Genomic DNA, 20757 nt, shown 5'->3' on the forward strand with positions numbered 1-20757 from the left:
CACACACACACACACACACTCTCTCAGGAGAGAGGTCCTATCAGTTTAGATAATCTGTTGCCCGTGGCAAGAGGAGCTGTGGAGCAGCCAATATAAAGGAGGAAACAAAGGAGGCAGAGCGCAGCACACACACATCTCTAGTCACCCATTAACCTTTTGCTTTTAAGTGTCATGAATGAGTCTCATCTGTCTCAGAGCTCGTCTTCTTCTAGGAAGGCTGAAACTCGAACCTCCTTCAGCTGTGGGTCAGAGATGTACAATATTTAATACATCAACGACACATCCATTCAAGTCTTTATCACGGTGCAGGTCTGCCATCTGCTGTCAGGGGTCGGCTCATTTTAAAGGAAACAGTCTTAACAATGATGAGCAAATTACCATTTATTTAAAAAGCCTCGTTTTCAGTGTCAATATCTCAAAATACACATACAATAGTTCATCCATGTCAAATATTCATCTTTTTAAATTACAAACTTAAAACTCACTGTACAAAGCTAGTGTGATTTTCAGCTGTGCTCTACACAGTAACCTTTAACATAAGAAACTCTCAATAACGTTAACAGACTGTGGTGCTGTTCACAACCAGCCAGGAAAACAAATCTGTAATGAGAATAATACAATCTCCCAATGTAGATTTTAGGCTACTATTAACAAATCAACTCTCAGGGTCATTATTAAAACAATGAGCATGCTTCATCATGTAAATGATCTATACATGACCAAAGTGTCATTATATACTCCACTGGTTTAAGTAGCTGCTGTGTGTCTTAATGTTTAGTATTAGATTAGTACTCTGATTCCACCCCTCAGTTAGGATATGCAGGTCATCAGGCAGATTTATTCAACGTAAAGTGTGTCTGCAAAAAGAACGCGGCTGTACACCGTGAACTTGGCTGCACGACTGCCGCCAAAAAACTGTGATACTGGAGTTAAATCTAAGCCAAGCACTGCAGTACTAATTCATGTGCCTTCAGCTGCTTCCTCCTCGGTCGATTCTAAGTGTCAATGTGGCTCGGACCGTTTGTTGTTTCAGTCTCAGTTCACATCCTGCCCCGCAGCTCCTGGCTCCGCTGGCAAGGAGCGACTGAGGCAAGGCAGGGTGAAAGAAGGCGAGAAGGCACCGTAACTCTCAGTCTGCCTCTTCTTCCTCCTCATCGCTTCTCCAGTTTTTTGAATCTGGCCTCTGTAAAGATGCGGAGAGTCAGGGACACGATCACTCTGTGGCTGAGGTCCAAACGCAACATGTTCAGTTAATGTTCGGCTGCCTTTGTAGGCTGTAACGTGAAGAACTATCCGTGGCGTCGCAGCACCATCTGCTGGTGGACTTCATAATGCTTTGCAATATGAGCCGATGGATGTGGCTGGACTATTATTGGATTGGACCTCACATACGGGAATAGATAGCCAGCACATAAAGAGTGACACCATTATGTTTCCACTGTCATGCAGGGAGTTTCCTCTCAGCAACAGAAACACAAGACCTTCAGCAAACAGTGGAACTGCACAAATACAGTTATAATAAAGACACTTATTGACTTGCTGCAGTCAGTGATGAAAAGGATCAGTCCCACTAATTATATTCTTTGACAGAACATATCAAACACTGCTGAATTATGTATATTTAATGTCTTACCCAGCTTCTTGGAGTATGCGTCCAGTTTGTAAGCAGCTTGTTCAAGTGAAGACACTTGCTCCTCAATCTGATTTATTTGGTCCAAGTAAGGCTGTAGGCTGGCATCTAAAGCAAAAACACACCCCACAACACAGTCGTAAAAATAATATATTAATTAGAAATACAAAAAAAATATACAGTTTTTGTGCAGATACAGTGCATCATCTCACTCACACTTGTTGTTCAGATCCTGCAGGTTACGGCTGATATTAATGCTGATGTCTTTCATTTCCATGTACTTCAGGCTGGTTAGCTTGTTCATGTTCTCCAGCAGGCGGTAATCCTCGCAGGTGGCTGACAGGTGAAGGAGATGGGGAGAATTTGCATGAGAGAAAAGAGGAACCAGACAGAAAGAAGGTAAAGAACAAAGATGAGAAAACAAGCATCAGAAATGAGTCCCCTACACCGTAGATGTTTCTACAAGTATAAAGACCTGTGAGTTCTCCTTGCAGGAAGACGGCCATCTTTTCAAACATATCAGTGCACAACTCGTTGATGTCAGGCTCTGCAGGCTCCACAGCCTCCTCTGCTGTCTCCACACCTCCATCACCTGAACACAAGCAGAAGGAAGGACAGGTACAGCACAGAGCACCGCTTGTCAGTCCAGGTAAAACACTAAAAGTTACACTACAAAGCCAAATTTAAGAAAAAATTAAAAATTAAGTAAACTGGCATGCAATGTAACTGTAGTTTAAAATAAAAAATAAATGGGTTGGTATGTGTCATTAGCTTTAGCAGGCTGCGGAAGCTGCAAGGAAACGCGTCTCACTGTTGGTGTGGGGTTTCTTTGGAGCGGCCGCCGGGCTGTCCTCTGCATCCTCCGGGACTTCTGTGCGGCTGCTGGAGCTCGGAGCCGGGATCGGGGCCGCCGCATGAGCCGCTGGCGCCCTGGAGATGCTCTCCATCGCACTGGCGTCGTCTCCAGTCGCAGCCATTTTGTTCCTGGTTTGAGTCTCCCCGAGTCACATGAGCCGAGTGTTCACGTGATGTTCACCCGCCACCACAGACCACACCACCGCGACTCGCGCGCATTGCCACGCCCTTTATGTTGTCTGAGATTGGTTGTGGTTGTAAAAAAAAAAAAAACTTTATTGACAACACTGTAATGTTACGATACAAATTACTGCACAGAGTGTTGTGGAAAATTAAATGAAATAATCACAACAAAAACACCAGCAGAAATAAAATGTAGAATTGTTCTCAACTATATACTAAATGAAGAACTGCGAAAGAATAAAATAAAATGTAAGAAGATAATAAATCAAAGAAAAAATGAATTGTTACAATGGATAATACACACAAAAACACGACAGACAGAATCTATACTCTTCTATACTAATCATATATTTGCCCAAAAGATACAGATTTATCAGGTTTACAACTTAGTTGTTTGATTCTACATTCAAAAATAAGACCATATTTTCTGTAATAGGGAAAAAGACCTTATTTCATGGAAGCAATAAAAACATAATATAAATTATAATATAATCATTTATTGCATTTGTCAATCAGCGATTACTGAAAATAGAAATATTTAATAGTTTTCACAAATGTTACAGGTAAGCCACTATATCGTTAGGCAATATCTACAGGTCCAGTTAACTAATCAAATAATGGAGAAAAAAGTATAGAAAAAAGTTTGAAATGTGGTTATGGTGTGGAGGTATGCCACCAGAAGAACTGTAGACATTTACTTTTTAGGTACTCTTACAATGCAATTCCCCAGTTAAATGTTTAATCAGAATCTGAAACACTTTATTAATGTCTTGCGGGAAATTGTTATGTTGCAGTGCTCCTTTCCACACTTACAAATATAATAATACATAATAATAAAAAATATAAATATAACATATTCAAATGTAAAAAAAACATTCCTATTATGATTTTAAAGTACATAGTACAACCAAATTCATTGCAATATTGGCACTATTACCCCCATTCGTAACACCTCATCTAAAATAACGAGGTGGACTGTAGCTACAATAGATAGCTACCAAATATCAATGAGACTCTACACTGGCTTGACCATTAGGGAAGCCAATTTCCACCAGGGAAAATAAATGAAAGGTTTAGACATGATAAAAAAAATCAAAATTTTAGATTACATAAATGAGATTTAGTTTAGTTTTTTTTTGTCTTCCTGAGGAAAGTGGGTGCAATGCATATTTATTAATCATGAAAAAGGGATAGAAACACCACCGTTAAACGGTGAATAACCTTAGAAATTATAACCACATCTGGGACTTTTCGCTGTGCGCGCTCCCGAAATGAGCATGCAGTTCTTGGCCTGCAGAACTCGCCATAACACCTGTGTCGGCGCTGTTGAGGGGGGAAGCCAGATCGTGACAGGCTAGCAGCAGCGGACTGTAAACATGGCGGCGTGCACAGCTACAGGGCTGTGCCGAAGACCCCGTTACTATTAGTCTGAGAGAAGGAGACACCCCAAAAATGGAGACCGAAGAGGAGCAGCACATAACGACGCTCCTCTGCATGGGTTTCCCAGACCCCGACGTGATAAGGAAAGCGCTCCGGCTGGCAAAGAACGACATCAACGAGGCAGTGGCGCTCCTAACGAACGAAAGCCCCGGACTCGGTTATGGATATGAGCCGATGGAGAGTGGGCCTGCTCCCGGCTTGGGCTCGAGCGGAGACGGGGAAAACAGCGGGCGGACTGGGACTGGAGGGTTTGATCCTCCGCCCGCATACCACGATGTGGTGGATAGCGAGGTAAGAGCAAGCATCTACTGGAGCAGCGAGGAAGGAGAACATGGCTAATTGCAACTTAGTGAGAGAGAGAGTGGGCTCGCCCATTTAACTAGCTTAACTTAGCAGCTTCACCGCTATGTGCACCGAGCCCAACGTGAGCTGTCAGAGCCGGGGGTGAAATGCTCTCCAAATCGCACCGAACAAGGCATGACACTGGCTCATAGTGGCTGGAGAATCGTCTGTTAACATGGAGCTTAGCTACTCAAATAACGAGGCTAAATCGCATTTCTAAACTTACAAGCTAACCTAGCTAGCTAGTAGCCTGCTAGCTAGCGCAAGTTGAGAGTGGAACCCCGCCAGTATAACTGGACCAGGTGGAGCAGCACAGAGGCATGACCCTGGAGGATTGCAATCGTAGGTTTGTATCTGGGTGTACTGTGGTAGTGTAAATCAGCTTCCATCAGCTAGCCCGCAAACAGTTGGCCGGATCTGTTCAGCCTGCTTTGCATGGGTTAGCTAACGTTAGCTAGCAGGTTGGCTGACAGCGTCAACCGTGCTCATAGCCTGCCGAGATTGCAGTCCTCTCCAACCGGACGGAGAAGGGCTTTCGCAATTTCTCTGACATACGTGGGCATTTTGCTCATTCTTCTGTCCTCACTCTCGGTTGTCAAAATGTCAGCTTCTTTTTTCTTTGACTGATTACTCGCATTTGATGTCTCCAGGCCGGTCACCGGTCCTTTGACAGTCATTTGCTATCACTTCATCCTAGTTAAGTGTTTATGTGGTGTTGTTACAGTGAACTCCATTGGACACTCATAAATACCTGTGTAGATAAGATCTGGGAAGATTGCTTTGACTGACAGCTTTCAGCAATTGACCTCAAACCTGTTGCTTTTCCTACATCTCATAAAATCTTGCAGGTACTGTCAACAGTGACTTCTTAGAGAGTCTCAAGTCGTTTCATTTGTACGATTATTGATTCAGACTTTTCAACCACTTGCTGCATCCCTTTGATGGTGATGCTGTTTGAGCTGCTGTGTTTGTGGGTCAGCAGAACAGGTACAGATAAACCACCCTGGCCTCAATACCTGTTGGCCATTTCCTTAAACCTCCCTTCTCTTTCATCCTCATGTCACAGCTTGATGCAGGTCATTAAGTTAGTATAGTAAAAACAACTGTGGGTATTTTCAGTAGAAAGTCAAAATATAGCACACATACGCAGGTTAGTGTAACCAATAAACCAATAATATGCTAATAATAGTGTTGTTATAAACTAACTCAGCTCAGGTAGAATTCCTCTCAGCCCATTAAGTGTGTTTAAGAGCTGCAGAAATAATCTTTCCTGCATATTCATGTTAAGGAAGTTTGGTTTGAACCTGTTTTTCCATTTAAACCCGCCTATCTATTGAATAACCTATGCAGGTTTGAGTGTTAAGTGTAATGATTTTGTCCTCTCATGCATATTTTTGAAACATTTACAGAAATCATATTAACAAGTGTCACTCTCACATGACAGTATAAAACATGCAATGTGTGGGATAAGTTTGAATGAAAGTGCTTTATTTCCTCTTTTCTCTACCGCTGTCTGGTGTATTTGGCCATAAGAGGCATGTCACAGGCCTTTGGCCTCATGTTATGCTCCTAAATATAGCCCCGTAGTCTCCCTGACACACACAAACACATAGCAGTTTTTGCAGGGGGTTCCAGCGGGGTTGCAGGGTGCATAGTAACAGGGTGGCGCTGAGTTACCTCATGGTCCTGCGCAACATCACATGTGTGTACTGTGCCTTTGAGATTTGAACCTTTCCCCTGAAGGCTTTGGTTCTTGAAACACATTTTTTGCAGCTTATCTGCGTGTTTGATGGTGATTCTTGAAAGGTTCTGTTAAAGTTAAATTAAAACTAAAAGTGAGCTCTCGGCAATCAAATGTTTCTTCTTGGTTAATCTTTGAATCTAGAGAGTTAGATTAGACTTTCCTTCTCTATCTCTCTATCTCTCTCCCTCTCCCTCTCTGTTTCTATCTCTATCTCTCTCTCCCTCTCTCTCTCTCTCTCTCTCTCTCATCCATCTAGCTGTCATTTCTGATTTTCTTAGAAAGGGAAAGAATGAAATATGATGCTTCTCTGTTGCTTCCTCTCCCTCTTCCCTCCCCCCTTTTCTCCTCTACTTAGTGTCCAGTCCATCAATTTATATTGTATCAGTATGCACTGCAGTAAAACATGCACTAAACACACTGACCATTATGTATGCTAATATGTGGAGATGTATTCAAAATGGTAAGACTTGACCTAACTACACTTTGCTGTATTAATATTTATTCTGCGCTCAGCCTGCAGGCGAAATGGTCAAATGAATTGTAATAGTTTTGGTGATTTATAAAGTAGTGAGAGCTGAATCCCAAGGCTCAGTCATAGTTAAAGATACCTTTTTTTAATACAAGAGAACAGGTCAAACCTCCATAGAGTATAATGCTTCTTAAATAGCACAATTATAGTGCTATATTACAATCCTCAGTTGACTTCAAATACGTGCTTTCGTGTGCTGAGCCATTCCACTGGGCAGCACTATTTCAGAAGGAGGTTCTGTAGTTTTATCATGAATATTCAGATGACTTCATGAATATGTGAGCAAATTTATGATGTAAATAATTCAAAAATCCTTTGTCTGCTGTTGCTCTCAGCACACATACTCACAGACGTTACTGCCACTGGCCATTTTGTTTTCTTGTGGCGGCAGAATGCTGATCCTGAACTTGACATCTTGAGTCACAAATGTAAAAGGTTTAAAAGCTGAGTTTGAGTGAGTGGAATTTAATCTGTTCAGATATGACAGCAGAGAAAAATGTCATTGGAGTTGGTGGTATCATACGCCAACAAGTCAGCGTCATGTCATATGGCAGGGTGTTAAATACACTTGACTTTGGCTTTCACACATTGCAGTCCTTTTTGATGTAATTGCATAGTAAAGTACTTGAAAACAAGCACCTGTCTGGATTCGAAAGCTGCTTGAGAGAAGATAGAGGGACAAAAAGATGAAGGGCAGATCGTAGAGGAGAGGACACAGTTTCCAAATGACGGCTATCACTCTTCCCCCAGAGGGAGGAAACGAATCAAGCATCACCCTGTCTGACTTTATCAATGCCGGAGGCCGTTTGGATTATCCCAGAATGGCACAGAGGACAGTTGCAGTGTCATTATAAAACAATGAGACCAGCTGTGTGAAATAAAGTCAGCCACTATATTAGACTGTAATTTTGTGTTGCAGAGGAGCAACGATGAGAATGGGAACTGCTCCGGGGGAAGCATGGAGTTCCCCACCACCAACCTGTATGAGCTGGAGAGTCGAGTCTTTACTGATCACTGGTCGATACCTTACAAGAGAGAGGAGTCCCTGGGCAAGTGCCTCATCGCGTCCACCTGTCTAGCCAGGCATGGTAAGATTGTGTGTGTGTGTGTGTGTGTGTGTGTGTGTGTGTGTGAGATAAAAACCTTTGTGCCTTAGGTTTGCATTAAGCTAAATACTCTCCATCTGTGTTACCGTGTGGGTGGCAGGTTTTGTTTGGACCGTCGGGTGTTTTTCACGTTGTTATTTTGAACACTTGTGTTACATGGCTCAATCTGTATCTGTTTCATCACTGCCATATTTTTTTCCAAGTTTAGATGTGCGTTAAATATGTGAATCCAACATCTCCCTCTCTACATCAGGTCTCGCTGACGCTGATGAGAACTGCAAGCGGTTCATAGATCGCTGCATGCCGGAGGCCTTTAAAAAGGTGAGCAACAAAGAAAACAGAGCTGTAGGTGACTGTGGAGCACTTGATTGATTAACATGTATTTTCACTGACTCTCCTCCCGTCTGTTTGTCTGCTCGCTGCCCACAGTTGCTGACTAGCAGTGCAGTACACAAGTGGGGCACAGAGATTCACGAGGGGATCTACAACATGCTCATGTTGCTGGTGGAGCTGGTTGCAGAGAGGGTCAAGCAAGACCCCGTCCCTGTAAACCTGATGGGAGTCCTGACTATGGTGTGTCCTCTCTCACTCTGTCTATCTGTCTTTTAATCCCCTTCTACCGACTTTTGTTTTCTTTAAGTAAGTAACTCAGTTGATCTGAGAAACAAATATCTATCAAATCTCCTAATTATTGTAGCCAAATGTTAATGATTTAATAAGTCGTTGATTATAAGGCAGATGATCAATTAAAGAAACCGTATTAGATGTGCTGTCTCGGTGCATCGGCTCTGTATTAAATCATAGTCGGTGACATTAAAGCTCCTCGATACTTCATGAGCTCTGAATCAGCTTCACTTTGTTTCCAATAGCAAGACTAACCTTCACAACATTATTAAAATTTAATTTATTGCCACTGTGGCCTGCGGTGTGAAGATTCAATTCCAGTGTGTCAGTGTGTAAAAGTTACTGCTCCACTTTTAGCTTTTAGATGTTTTTTTTCTCTCTCCCATGGAAATAAGACATGTGCCATTACGTGCGTCTTCAAACTGTATCTCTAGCGTGTTTTTGTGCTCTGTATCTTTGTTGTCATGTCCAGGCCTTCAACCCTGATAACGAGTACCATTTCAAGAATCGGATGAAGGCCTGTCAGAGGAACTGGGGTGAAGTTTTCGGAGAAGAGGCCAACATGTTCGCCGTCTCTCCCAGCAACACCTATCAGAAGGTGAGGGACGCCCCCTTCCTTTTACTTTTACTACTGTGAAGTGTTTTTAGAGTATGTGTGCCACTTTGTCCAGATGCATTTTCACAAGTATGTAAAGCCGCGCTGGTATTTATACACACATTTCCTTATTAGCTTTTGTTTACCGTTCACAGTCGAGTTCTTCAAACCCGGTGTTGTGTAACTGAGCCACAGGCGCTCAGCAGAACATGTGTGACTGACGCACAACAGCTGTCAGAAAACTTAGTGCGTGCATGTGTGTGAGTGGGCTTGTTTTTGTACCCTGGTGGGGACTTTAACCTGGATGCACAGTAACACCGTGGGGACAGGAAGTGAAGTCTCCACAGATAGAGACGTCTTTTTGAGGGTTGAGACGTGGTTTTAGGGGATTCATTATGTCAATGAGTGTTCCCCACAGTGATAGTGAAACAAGTGTGTGTGTGTATGTGTGTGTTTGTGTGTGTTTGTGTGTCTCAGTAATTTGCTGTTCAAATTCATTGCTGAATAAAACGACTGAAAACATAATTGTCTGTTTCAGGAGCCTCATGGTTGGCTGGTTGATTTGGTGAATCGGGTGAGTAACACACTGTCACCCAGACGTCTCCATATACGTATGTCACAGCTGTATCAGTTTTGCCTGACGTGTCTCCTTTCCTTGTGTTTTTCTTGTTCAGTTTGGAGAGTTGGGAGGATTCACTGCCATCCAGGCGAAGCTCAACACAGAGGAAATCGAGATTGCCGTAAGACTGATCTTCCTTACCTTTTATCTTTCTGCCCTCTTTACAAACAGCCTGGTGATGAAATAGTTCCCACCCTGGTGTTGGATTGAGAGACAGTCTATACAGGCAAAAGGTCACCATGTTTACCCCCACGGCTCTCAGCTGCAGGGTGCTGAATGTCTCTCTCTTCCCCCCTCTCACTAATTCTGACTTACACACAAACACACTCTCATCCTCCCGCTGTGTGATGGTTGAAATGCTCTGTTGTGTTACGTGTTCTGAGGCATCCTTGTACTGATGCTTCCTACTGGGAACCTGGCCGGAACCACAGCAGTACATAGCCATTGATTCAGTGTGTGTGCACACACACACGCACACACACACACATATGCTCCCTCTAACCATTAGCATATTAATAAGGCAGGGACTGGCTGCAACACCGCTGCTGCGCTCGTCAGTGGCGGTGAGAGCTCAGCGGAGTGTAAGATGTCAGATACCCGAACGTTGTCCAAGAACAGGGGCGAGAGAGAGAGAGACTGTGAAAGTGAAAGGAAAAAAAAGATAATGGGTGGAGTGCTTCCTTACTGTACCGACTCCCAGGGGTGACTCGTTCATTAGTCTGCTTTGAGCAGGAAGTCAAGTCAAGGGGAGGGCTTTCTGAGTTAATGAAGGAGGGAGGTGAAGGAGCCCAGAAGCAGACATGGAAGATAGTGAGGAACATGGGAACTACTCAGCAAGCTGCTGTGATTTAGCACTTAATGACAAACGACAGCTGGGCTCTGGTATTGGAAAAACTCACCCACACATCTGGTTACACCCCCCCCCCCCCCCCCCCCTTTGCTCACATGCAACAGTGAAAACACAGTATCAGTTTTAACACAGTCTGATCTCGGGTGTAAACACTTTAATCTGAGTGTTGTTCTTCTTGTCTGTGTTTTCTGTAACGAGCCATAAGAAAAGACACAAAAGACAGATTCTGCTGTCAGCCGTAAAAACAGAGCGGAGGGGTGAACAGTTCTCATGATAGTTAGTCGTATCACAGCTGGTTTCGATAAGTTTGTTTCCGTTTTGGTTTTTGTCATCATGCCCGAGTTATTCTGTGTCTCTCCATCTGTCTGCGCAGTGTGTATCAGCTCTGGTCCAGCCTCTTGGAGTTTGTGCAGAATACCTAAACTCTAGCCTTGTCCAGGTGAGCTCACACACACACACACACACACACACACACACACACACACACACACACACACACACACTCCTTAGTTCCTACTGTATTTGTATGTGTGCAGTTTCTCAGTGTGTATGTTGTGTTGAAATGATCTGTTGTGTTTGTTCACGTGACCCCTGCGCTCCTTTCTGATTTATATTCTATTTTTATTCTCTGTATCCTCTTATTGTTCTGCTGCTGCAGTTGCCAACTTTTCCCCCACAGGGTTTAACAAAGCTTCCCAATGTTTCTCCTCAGCCCATGCTTGATCCAGTCATCCACAAGATGATCACGTATGTGCAGAACCTGGAGGAGAAGGATCTAAAAGACAAGGTAGGCTTCGCATTATTGGCACCCTGCTGTTAGACTTCATCTTAGATTCATAGAGAAAAGGGGAGAAATATTTGTGTCCAAGTTTGTTGATTCCTGTAAAGACAGTTGTTGACAGATGTTTTGTGTGGGAGGCCAGTGAGGGATCTTGTCCATGTTGCTGTTTGGTCAGTTTCAGTGTTGAAATTCTGCATTCTTTATTTGATTGTATCTGTAAGAACTCGTGTTTGTTGACTGTGAAGTTATCACTTAGTCATTCTGTGTTTGCTTTGTAACCCCAGCGTCTGGTCAGCATCCCCGACCTGCTGTCGGCCATCAAGCTGCTGTGTATGAGGTTCCAGAGAGAACTGGTCGCCGTGGTGGACGACCTGCGGCTGGACACGCTGCTGCGTATGCTCAAAACCCCCCACTTCTCCACCAAGATGAACTCTCTCAAAGAGGTCGGCTCTTACAGCTTCTCACCCCTCAAGTTCTCTTTGTCCCTCTCAGTGTTTCAACCAGTTTCTTTGATCTGTATATTTATATATGTATCTGTGTCTCAGGTGACAAAGTTAATAGAGGAGAGCACGGTGTCGAAGACGGTGAAAAACGCCATTGACACAGATAAACTTCTGGACTGGCTTGTGGAGAATTCAGTCCTGTCAATAGCACTGGAGGGTAAGAAAATACACAGAGTGAAGTGCATCAGGATGAATCACATATATACGTTTATTAGAATAAGAAGAGAAGTGCATTAAACGTGTCTCTGTACCAGGCAACATCGATCAAGCTCAGTACTGTGAGAGGATTAAGGGAATCATCGAGCTGCTGGGGAGTAAACTGTCCCTGGACGAGCTCTCTAAGATCTGGAGAATACAGGTGAACACCAGCGAACACACCACAGTCCCGTTACATTTTTACGTTTTCATGAAGCGCATCCAACAGGTTTGTCTGTTCTACTGTGACGAAAGGACGTATTGTCTCTTTCAGGCGGGCCAGTCATCAACTGTGATAGAAAACATTCATACAATCATCGCTGCTGCTGCTGTGAAGTTCAGCTTTGATCAACTCAGCCACCTCTTCGTGCTCATACAGAAGGTTCGGTGCTACAGAGAATTTACAGCAGTAAATCGGTGCTAAGTGGCTCGTAAGAGTGAGTGTGTGCACTTTAATAATAATGTGTTTACATGTGATGTAGAGCTGGGAGGTTGAGAGCGACCGTGTGAGGCAGAAGCTGCTCAGTCTGATCGGGAGGATCGGCAGAGAAGCTCGCTCTGAAACTACAACTGGAAAGGTGCGTTGCTTTCTCATTAACAGATAAGGAAAGTCGTACGTCAGGTTTCACCGTGTCTGAGTCTGAAGCATCTTCTGTTTGTCTGAATCTGTCCAGGTGCTGGAGGTGCTGTGGGAGCTGGCTCATCTCCCCACCCTGCCCACCAGTCTAGTTCAGCAGGCGCTGGAGGAGCACCTGGGGATCCTGAGCGACGCCTATGCTGTCAAGGAGACGGTGAAACGCAGTTACATCATTAAATGTATTGAGGACATTAAGAAGGTGAGACACACAAGCACCAGACGCTCAGTTTATTTTTATGTATTTGTGGGGTTGGGATAAATTTTGATTCTATTGCTCAGTATATGTATTGTTTATTTTCTGTTGACATATAGAAACTCAGGGACTGTTCATGGTGCTGCTCAAAAAGTTTAAAACAAGCGCTCAGTGGGCCCCAACATTTTTCTGCCTGCTGTGACAGTTTTGGTCTAAAGTTAGCGTGTCCTTGTCAGTGCTGCATATTAACCTCCAGCCTCAGTTTGTTTACCTCTGTCAGCTGAGTCCAGCATCCTTAAAGCAGCAGTGGGGTTGTGGCTCCACTGTCTGTCAGGAGTTAATTATGTATTTTGTTTATTTCTTTTTTTTTTTGAAAGAGAAGGGAAAGTTTTAATTTCCTCTTTTGGCTGATTCAGTCCCTCAGGCCCGAGACGCTCTGACACTAACCCCTCCCTCCCCTCTCACGCTCTCAAGACGTGCTCAAACTAATTTTCCATTATTCCTCCACATTCGCACAAAAATAGGATTGATCAAATTGTAATGAAATATACAAGAAAATACAGATATGATGATTAAAGTCAGTTCTGTAATGAAGACCCTTTTACTTTTATAGATTCATTTTATTAACCCTTTCTTTATTCTTTATATACTGTTTATAAATGATAAATAGGAGGAGTTGACGTGTTACCAGATAGTCTTGATTTATGTATATAGGTCAATGTCTATCTATATATTTACATATTGGAAAACAAGGACTGATGAACTGAGCTGTCGTTCTGCAGCAACACTGAAGGAAGCTCTGCAATTAAAATATCCATGAAATGTAATAGTTGAGGTAATTAAAAGTTTGGAGAGAACTGAATAGTCTGTTGTACATCAGCCAGTCATGCATGAAGGAGTGCCAGTATCAGTGAGCTGGTATTGTGCACGGCAGCTCTCCGTCACGACCGACTGGTGCGGCTAAATACCACAGAGCTGTCATTAATGTTTTTAGCTGCACTGTGCTTTTGTCAAAATATCTGCCATGAAATCTGCCTGTGTTTTTGTCTGTGGCCAAACATACTGAACTGAATATACTCCTCAGCCTCACGGTCTGTCCCACCTCAAATGAAATGTATGTCTCTAGACTCACACTCAGGAGGACAGTAAAGGCAGCGACACTCAAAGCTCATTTCTTTCTGGCACTTGGGGCAAGAAGAAAGCTAACTCTATGGCTAAAGTAAGAGAAGAAACCCAGACAATTTATAATTCCAGTGACCGATCTGTGTCCAATCTTGCTGCTTCGCACCTGCCAACCAATCGTGGAGGAGGGCTTCACCACAAAGGGGGTTCATTGGTCACAGGTTGATAATTTCCCACTTGATTCTAACACGAGGTAGTTTAACCAGGTGTATGTTAATCTTCTGCTTTGGCACTGACGGATGATTTACACAGTGGTGTTGATCTTGTCCTGGGTGAGAGCTGGCTGAATTAAATGAGTGATTTAGCTGCTGGAAGAGGGGTCAGTTCTGGTGGAAGTGCTAGCGCCTCTATTTAAGCAAAGGGGAATCTAATCAGAGCCAGGGATAACCAGAGTTTTACAAAGGAAGTACATATTTGATATTGGATTTAAACTTGAGCAAATATATCCCTGTCTCTGATTTCTTTTTTTCTCATGTTTTCATAAAGCTTTTACTGCGAAAATGGTGCGTCTGTGATGACAAACCATCGACATGTAATGAAATCTGATTAGTAATGACCATCACAGACCGCTGTTTTTGTAGCATGTCCTTGTCAGCTTGTTCTGCCTTAGCGGATATCATTATCTGGTTCGTGTGTGTGTGTGTGTGTGTGCGCGTGCGTGTTTGTGTTTGTGTGTGTGTGTGTGTCACAACAGGCCTCTCAGCAGAGCAGTCCTCAGGCGGTCTGGGTCGTTCCTGCTCTCCGTCAGCTGCACGAGATCACCCGCTCTTTCATTAAGCAGACATATCAAAAACAGGACAAGGTAACACACACACACACACACACTAACACACACACACACACCTCATCCAAGTGATCTGTTCTGCGATCAGTGGAGTGTTGCTATGGTAACCTTTCCCCGCCTCCCCACAGAGCATCATCCAGGACCTGAAGAAGAACTTTGAGATCGTCAAACTGATCACAGGATCCCTCGTGTGCTGCCATCGACTCGCCGTCACCGCCGCCGGAAATAATGGACTCTCGACCTTGACCCTGGTGGACGGACGATACACCTACCAGGAGGTCTGTTTTTTTGTTTTGTTTTTTTATTGATTACCTTTACTGTTCAGTGGAGCTGTGTTGCTGCTCATACAAATGATTGATGATGCAGTTTAAAATTCGATAGAGCAGTTTTATCTGAGCTGGGTTTCCACAGCACAGAGGCAGCAGTCAAACTCAAACAGCACAGTGTTGCATGATGACAGTGTGTGGTCTCTGACTCTTTGTTTAGTATCTGGACAGCCACCTGCGCTTCCTGGCCTTCTTCCTCCAAGAGGCCAGCCTCTACCTGGTCTGGAACAGAGCCAAAGAACTGTGGGAGTGCCTGGTTTCGGGGCCGGATGTCTGTGAACTTGACCGTGAGGTATGAAAACAGTCATGTAAACGCAACCCTCGTGCTTGCCCATTTGTTTGTCATTGCCAGCAGTCGTCTCTGGATGACTGCGCTGGAGGAACAGAGACAGAAAGTCAGGAAACATAAACCTTTTGTTCGATTGTCTTCCTTCTTTTAGAAAAGGCAGACACAAAAACAAAAAACACATTGAAGAGAAGCATGTAAAGTTTTAGATCTTGGTTTGTGATTCATTTGATGAGAGGTCAGAGGAGACACTCTGTACAGATCTAAATCTGTTGCACTTTGGATAGTTCAATGTACGTGTTAACATTTTATCTAACTAATTAAAAGTACTGTGACGACTGCTCTTTGTTAACCAAAGGAGAATAGGCAGATTTTCCTCTGGAGAACCCACAGTTCAAACCGAATACTACGTTCACACACTTGAGTTGAGTGAAGCTTAAACATGGCGTGTTTGGATGTGTGCAGATGTGTTTTGAGTGGTTCACCAAAGGACAGCATGACCTCGAGAGTGATGTTCAGCAGCAGCTCTTCAAGGAGAAGATTTTAAAACTTGAGCCGTATGAGATCACTATGAACGGTGAGAGACTCTGCAGATACACTATTGTCCAACGGCCTGTTTATATACAAGTATGTGATGCTTATGTTTTATGTGTCTCGCAGGTTTTAATCTGTTTAAGACCTTCTTTGAGAACGTTAATCTATGTGATCATCGCCTGAAACGCCAAGGAACTCAGCTGGTCAGTCCTGATGCATGTTTATCTACATGTTGTTTTTTTTTTAACTTAGGCCAGGAACACATTGGCTGCGTGGCGTGTGCATGTCGCCTACGCAGTGTCCTGGTTTTCATTGTGTCACACCTGATCACGTGATCTAGAGATTTGTATTCTCGCCTATTTTTCATGCGTGACTCACGTGGCTCACAACAACATAAAACTGACACCTTCCACTATAGATTCAATGTGTAGATTGAATCTGAATATGGTACAGACATGGAAAAAATATAGATATATTTTAGCAGCTACATGTGGAGACAGAGACATTTTAGTGACATTTTCTGTCAAAAATAAATCAGAAATTAATTAGTAAGTAACCTGCAAACTCTATGTAGAGAGATAGAGCTGGTAGTAGCAGCGACCACGCACATGCAACACAGCCAATATGTTCCCGGTGTTATGTGTACAGTTAATGTTTTTGTCAATGACACTTTATGAATATATGTATATGTACAGTTTTGTATACAATCATATTGTCTCATTTTAGTGTGTGGAGCGCCTTGACCTGGCAGGGATGGATTTTATCTGGCGCATCGCCATGGAAACTCCTGATGAAGAAATAGCCAATGAAGCAATCCAACTCATTATCACATACAGCTACACCAACCTCAATCCCAAGATGAAGAAGGTCAGTGTATGTGTGTGAGGACAGCGTTGAAGATGAAGATGCTGCCATCTTGTTTAAAACCAGTAAAAAGTGGCAGCTTGTTTGATAAAGAGCCTGGAGTGTTTTGTGAAGTTTGAATACAGGAAAAGAACAAAAGCAACATTTAACTGAACCTTTCCAGTGTGAACGTATGAGTGAATCACTGTGTTCTGAAACCAAATATAACATTAACATTTGATCCACTGCAGGATTCTGTGTCTTTACACAAGAAGTTCATTGCTGATTGTTACAAGAGACTGGAGGTGAGTTATCGAATATCTTACTCGCCTCAAGTGATTGTGCTGTTTCACAGTAATCAGCGCCTGATAGCACATGCCTGTTCCTGCTCCTTCCAGGCAGCGAGTTCTGCCCTGGGAGGTCCTACTTTGACACATGCTGTTACTAGGGCAACCAAGATGCTGACGGCCACCGCCATGCCAACTGTGGCCACATCTGTACAATCACCATCCAGGTACAGAGGGGGGTTTGGGTAAGAACATAGTTCTTAAATCTATTGAAACGTGTCTGTGTTGAGTCAGTTCTTTTGTGGATACGTCCAGTTTTTTTTAAAGTCCTATTGAAGCTCATCTTCTTGTTCTGTTCATCTCCAGATCCACTAAGCTGGTAATAATCGAAAGACTGCTGCTATTGGCTGAACGCTACGTCATCACTATAGAGGTAGGACATGCAGTCTTCACCCTCTGTTGATTTGACAGTGAGTTTGTTTGAGAAAACAAGGACATTAACCGTCAGACAGATTCAGTTGTGCTTCAAGTAATTAATTATTTCCTCCACGTGACGCTTCACATCTGCTACAACATCAAGATTTTTACGTGTTTGTAACTCGAGTCTTGAAAAGAACAATATCCTTCACACCGCTCTTGCTCCTAATCTTAAATCACCTAACCGTGATCTTAAATCGATAATGCTCCACCCATCGCTACCCTATCACGATGATCAATAAACTGTGATGCCGAGCAAGAGCAGTGTGTGTGTGTGTGTGTGTGTGTGTGATATCGTTCTTTTCAACACTTTTGAATGTGCGAATATCTTCATCGTTTGTAATGAATGTTTCTGTGTTTCTCTGCAGGACATGTACTCAGTTCCTCGCACTATTCTACCTCACGGGGCCTCGTACAACGGACACCCTGTCACTCTTCATATCACCTACGAGTCAACCAAAGACACTTTCACCTTAGAGGTATTTAAAGACTTTTCTGAGAACCCTGTAACACATTTGTTGTGTAGAGTCACAGCTACATATGGAGTAATGTGTATGTGTGTGTGTGTGTGTGTGTGTCCTGCAGACCCACAGTAATGAAACAATAGGAAGTATCCGGTGGAAGATATCTGAGCACTTGAGCTGTCCGGTGGACAATGTCCAGATCTTTGCCAATGATAGTGTGGTAAGTGTTCATGACTCCGTAAGTGACCTGGACCTTAACTGTTTTATTTCATATGTTCTATTTAATCTGTCATTCCCTCATCAAAGTATTTTACTCCTCTCCCATCAATGTGTTTCCCCTGAAGCCAGAACACATCACAAACTACAAATCAGTGCACAGTGAAATCTAGGCAGGGTGCCACCTCCTCCTGTGTTGGTGGGTTGGCTCACTGCACTCTATTGTGTGGCAGGGGAAACACACCCTTCAACAACCTTATTCCCTGTTTCTTTTTCTCTCGCTCCGCCCCTCCACCGCCCCTCCACCGTCTGTTAGTTGACCATGAACCGGGACCAGAAGCTGCTGTCCCAGCTCGGCTTCAGCGATGAGCAGAGCCTGACTGTGAAGAGCTCGGGCACCGGGACTCCTTCTGGCAGCTCCGAGTCCTCAGCCTCCGCCTCTAGCAGCTCCAGCTCCGCCGTCTTCAACTCCGCCTACGCCTTGGAGCAGGTAACCATCTTGGATGTGACTTAAGAACTGTGGACACACTCGGGTGTTAGCGTTGGTTCTGATGCACCGTGCCCGTGTTTTTCCATCTCCAGGAGAAGTCCCTGCCTGGTGTGGTGATGGCCTTGGTGTGTAATGTGTTTGAGATGCTTTACCAGCTGGCTAACCTCGACGAATCCAGGTGGGAAGTGATTGATGCTATAGCTGTCTTCATTAAGATTCATGCTACCAAGCTGTCGACGGAAATATTCATGCGTTAATTAGCTGATTTTATGAGCTTGATGTGACGCAGTAACTACAGCAGGACATCAGGCAGCTTGTTCATGCTGTGTGTGTTTGTTCCCCTCAGGATCACCATTCGTGTGAGGAAGCTGCTGCTGCTGATCCCAACAGACCCAGAGGTGCAGGACGCTCTCGACAACTTTGTTCCCAAAGAATCCAGCGTCTGGAGCCACCAGGTGCGTCACACTGTCTGTTAGGATGTTGTGAGCTGTTCAGGTGCTGTTATTTCATGACACCTTTATCCTTGAGAGTTTCCCCCCTTCATCCTTCTCTTCTCTGTAGAAGACGCTGTTCACCCTCGGCCAGGGGTCCGGCTCTCGCTCTCCGTCTATGGGCTCCAAGCAGCAGCACCAGCCAAGTGCCGCATCCATCTTGGAGTCCCTGTTCAGATCCTCGGCACCGGGCATGTCCACCTTCAGAGTGCTGTACAACCTGGAGGTATGCACACCAGTGAACATACACCTCCCACCCCCCCCAGTTAAACACAGCACATCATTCTTCAGTGTATAACACCTGTTTTCATGTCTCCTCTCTCTCTCTCACCTCTGTCTGTGTGTGTGTTAGGTGTTGAGCTCAAAGCTCATGCCCACGTCTGATGACGAGATGGCCAAAACCAGCAGCAAGTCCTTCTGTGAGAACTTCCTTAAAGCAGGCGGTCTCAGGTAACAAAGAACACACCTGTTGAAAGAAACTGCATCACTGTCGGGTGTTTGCTTTGTTCCACTGTGGGAGAAGCTGCACCAGCACAGATTTGCTTCTGCTTTTATAGACAGATCAGTTACAGTTCAGTTTGTCTGTGTGTTCTCTGCAGCCTGGTTGTGAATGTGATGCAGAGAGACTCCATCCCATCAGAGGTGGACTACGAGACCAGACAAGGAGTCTACTCCATCTGCCTTCAGCTGGCCAGGTGCAAAACGCCTCGTGAACACACACACACACACACACACACACACACAGACACACACACACACACACACACACACACACGAGTAGATATTCTGGGCCATGCACCAAGTTAGACTTCCATACTCAACTACCTGTTTTTGCAGGTTCCTCTTGGTTGGTCAGAGCATGCCCGCTGCACTGGATGATGATGTCATCAGAGACGGCGAGGCGCTGTCGTCCCGTCCGTTCCGTAACGCGGGACGGACCGGGCGTCAGCTGTCTCTGTGCGGAACCCCGGAGAAGTCTTCCTACAGACAGATGTCTTTGTCCGAGCGCTCGTCCATCAGAGTGGAGGAGATCATACCTGCTGCTCGTGTCGCTATTCAGGTACCAGACTAACACAGAAACACACTGTGACTTTCAGTGTCAAGTCGTTTCCATGGTAACGCCTCTCTCAAGTCCGCAACCACATTGATCTTGGGAGAGTAGAATATTTTCAAAGGGCAGTGTTTGTTCTCTCTTGTATAGACCATGGAGGTGGGTGACTTCACCTCCACAGTGGCGTGTTTCATGCGTCTGACCTGGGCGGCCGCTGCAGGCCGATTGGATCTGGTTGGCAGCCCACAGCCAATCAGAGAGACCCACAGTTCACTTCTGCCGCAGGGAGTCCGCACCAGAGTCAGCAGTACAGGTGAGACAGGAAACACACACCTGTTGTGCTCTTCACACGCTCCTCAACGTTCCTACAAACAGATAAACAGAGAACTTGTGACGTCAGCCGCATGTTTACAATCCAGAGGATGTGACAGTCATCCCGTACGACTTCATTCCTGAGAGAGCAGCTCATGGCCGCAGAATGTCCGGTGCTACGGACAAAA

General features: G+C 44.4%; 2 protein-coding genes across 5 annotated transcripts in view; one reads left to right on the plus strand and one right to left on the minus strand.

Annotated features, from left to right (window-relative positions):
* Positions 1–368: 368 nt before the first annotated feature.
* bloc1s2 (biogenesis of lysosomal organelles complex-1, subunit 2) lies at positions 369–2757 on the minus strand. Of its 2 annotated transcripts, none has more exons than XM_056378713.1 (5): positions 2442–2715; positions 2106–2222; positions 1847–1966; positions 1634–1738; positions 369–1183 (listed from the first exon to the last, which is right to left on the minus strand). In XM_056378713.1, exons 1-5 carry the CDS (start codon positions 2605–2607, stop codon positions 1152–1154), a joined length of 540 nt encoding a protein of 179 aa, XP_056234688.1. In that variant the 5' UTR covers positions 2608–2715; the 3' UTR covers positions 369–1151. The 2 variants fall into 2 exon arrangements, with proteins under 2 accessions (XP_056234688.1, XP_056234687.1); XM_056378712.1 differs by lacking the exon at positions 369–1183 and adding an exon at positions 1191–1499 and having other exon boundaries at positions 2442–2757.
* A 1226-nt stretch (positions 2758–3983) lies between these two features.
* The window catches only part of usp24 (ubiquitin specific peptidase 24), a 31433-nt gene continuing 14659 nt past the window's right edge, over positions 3984–20757 (plus strand). The window contains exons 1-35 of one of the 3 annotated variants that reach the window (XM_056377555.1): positions 3984–4399; positions 7643–7811; positions 8083–8150; positions 8259–8402; positions 8926–9051; positions 9587–9622; positions 9723–9788; positions 10891–10956; positions 11230–11304; positions 11583–11741; positions 11844–11958; positions 12056–12159; positions 12271–12378; positions 12479–12574; positions 12671–12832; positions 13953–14045; positions 14703–14810; positions 14921–15070; positions 15279–15410; positions 15870–15981; positions 16065–16141; positions 16665–16805; positions 17033–17086; positions 17180–17313; positions 17435–17501; positions 17914–18024; positions 18131–18229; positions 18542–18715; positions 18808–18893; positions 19062–19170; positions 19277–19432; positions 19559–19656; positions 19806–19901; positions 20044–20266; positions 20408–20570. In XM_056377555.1, coding sequence (XP_056233530.1) covers positions 4121–4399; positions 7643–7811; positions 8083–8150; positions 8259–8402; positions 8926–9051; positions 9587–9622; positions 9723–9788; positions 10891–10956; positions 11230–11304; positions 11583–11741; positions 11844–11958; positions 12056–12159; positions 12271–12378; positions 12479–12574; positions 12671–12832; positions 13953–14045; positions 14703–14810; positions 14921–15070; positions 15279–15410; positions 15870–15981; positions 16065–16141; positions 16665–16805; positions 17033–17086; positions 17180–17313; positions 17435–17501; positions 17914–18024; positions 18131–18229; positions 18542–18715; positions 18808–18893; positions 19062–19170; positions 19277–19432; positions 19559–19656; positions 19806–19901; positions 20044–20266; positions 20408–20570 — 4156 coding nt within the window. In that variant the 5' untranslated portion in view covers positions 3984–4120. The remainder of the gene's footprint in view (positions 4400–7642; positions 7812–8082; positions 8151–8258; positions 8403–8925; positions 9052–9586; positions 9623–9722; positions 9789–10890; positions 10957–11229; positions 11305–11582; positions 11742–11843; positions 11959–12055; positions 12160–12270; positions 12379–12478; positions 12575–12670; positions 12833–13952; positions 14046–14702; positions 14811–14920; positions 15071–15278; positions 15411–15869; positions 15982–16064; positions 16142–16664; positions 16806–17032; positions 17087–17179; positions 17314–17434; positions 17502–17913; positions 18025–18130; positions 18230–18541; positions 18716–18807; positions 18894–19061; positions 19171–19276; positions 19433–19558; positions 19657–19805; positions 19902–20043; positions 20267–20407; positions 20571–20757) is intronic. The other 2 variants (XM_056377556.1, XM_056377557.1) reach the window with 2 other exon arrangements.

The sequence above is a fragment of the Seriola aureovittata genome, chromosome 6 (genome assembly GCF_021018895.1).
Source record: "Seriola aureovittata isolate HTS-2021-v1 ecotype China chromosome 6, ASM2101889v1, whole genome shotgun sequence".
Classification (NCBI taxonomy): Eukaryota; Metazoa; Chordata; class Actinopteri; order Carangiformes; family Carangidae; genus Seriola; species Seriola aureovittata.

What these genes read in the sequence shown, in the direction of transcription:
- bloc1s2 (XM_056378712.1), bottom strand. Translation starts at nt 2,607, where the DNA reads ATGGCTGCGACTGGAGACGACGCCAGTGCGATGGAGAGCATCTCCAGG. An exon ending in CCTGCAAGGAGAACTCACAG is followed by an intron (nt 1,967 to 2,105) that starts GTCTTTATACTT and finishes TTCACCTGTCAG; the next exon opens with CCACCTGCGAGGATTACCGC. An exon ending in CGCATACTCCAAGAAGCTGG is followed by an intron (nt 1,500 to 1,633) that starts GTAAGACATTAA and finishes GTATTTGTGCAG; the next exon opens with TTCCACTGTTTGCTGAAGGT.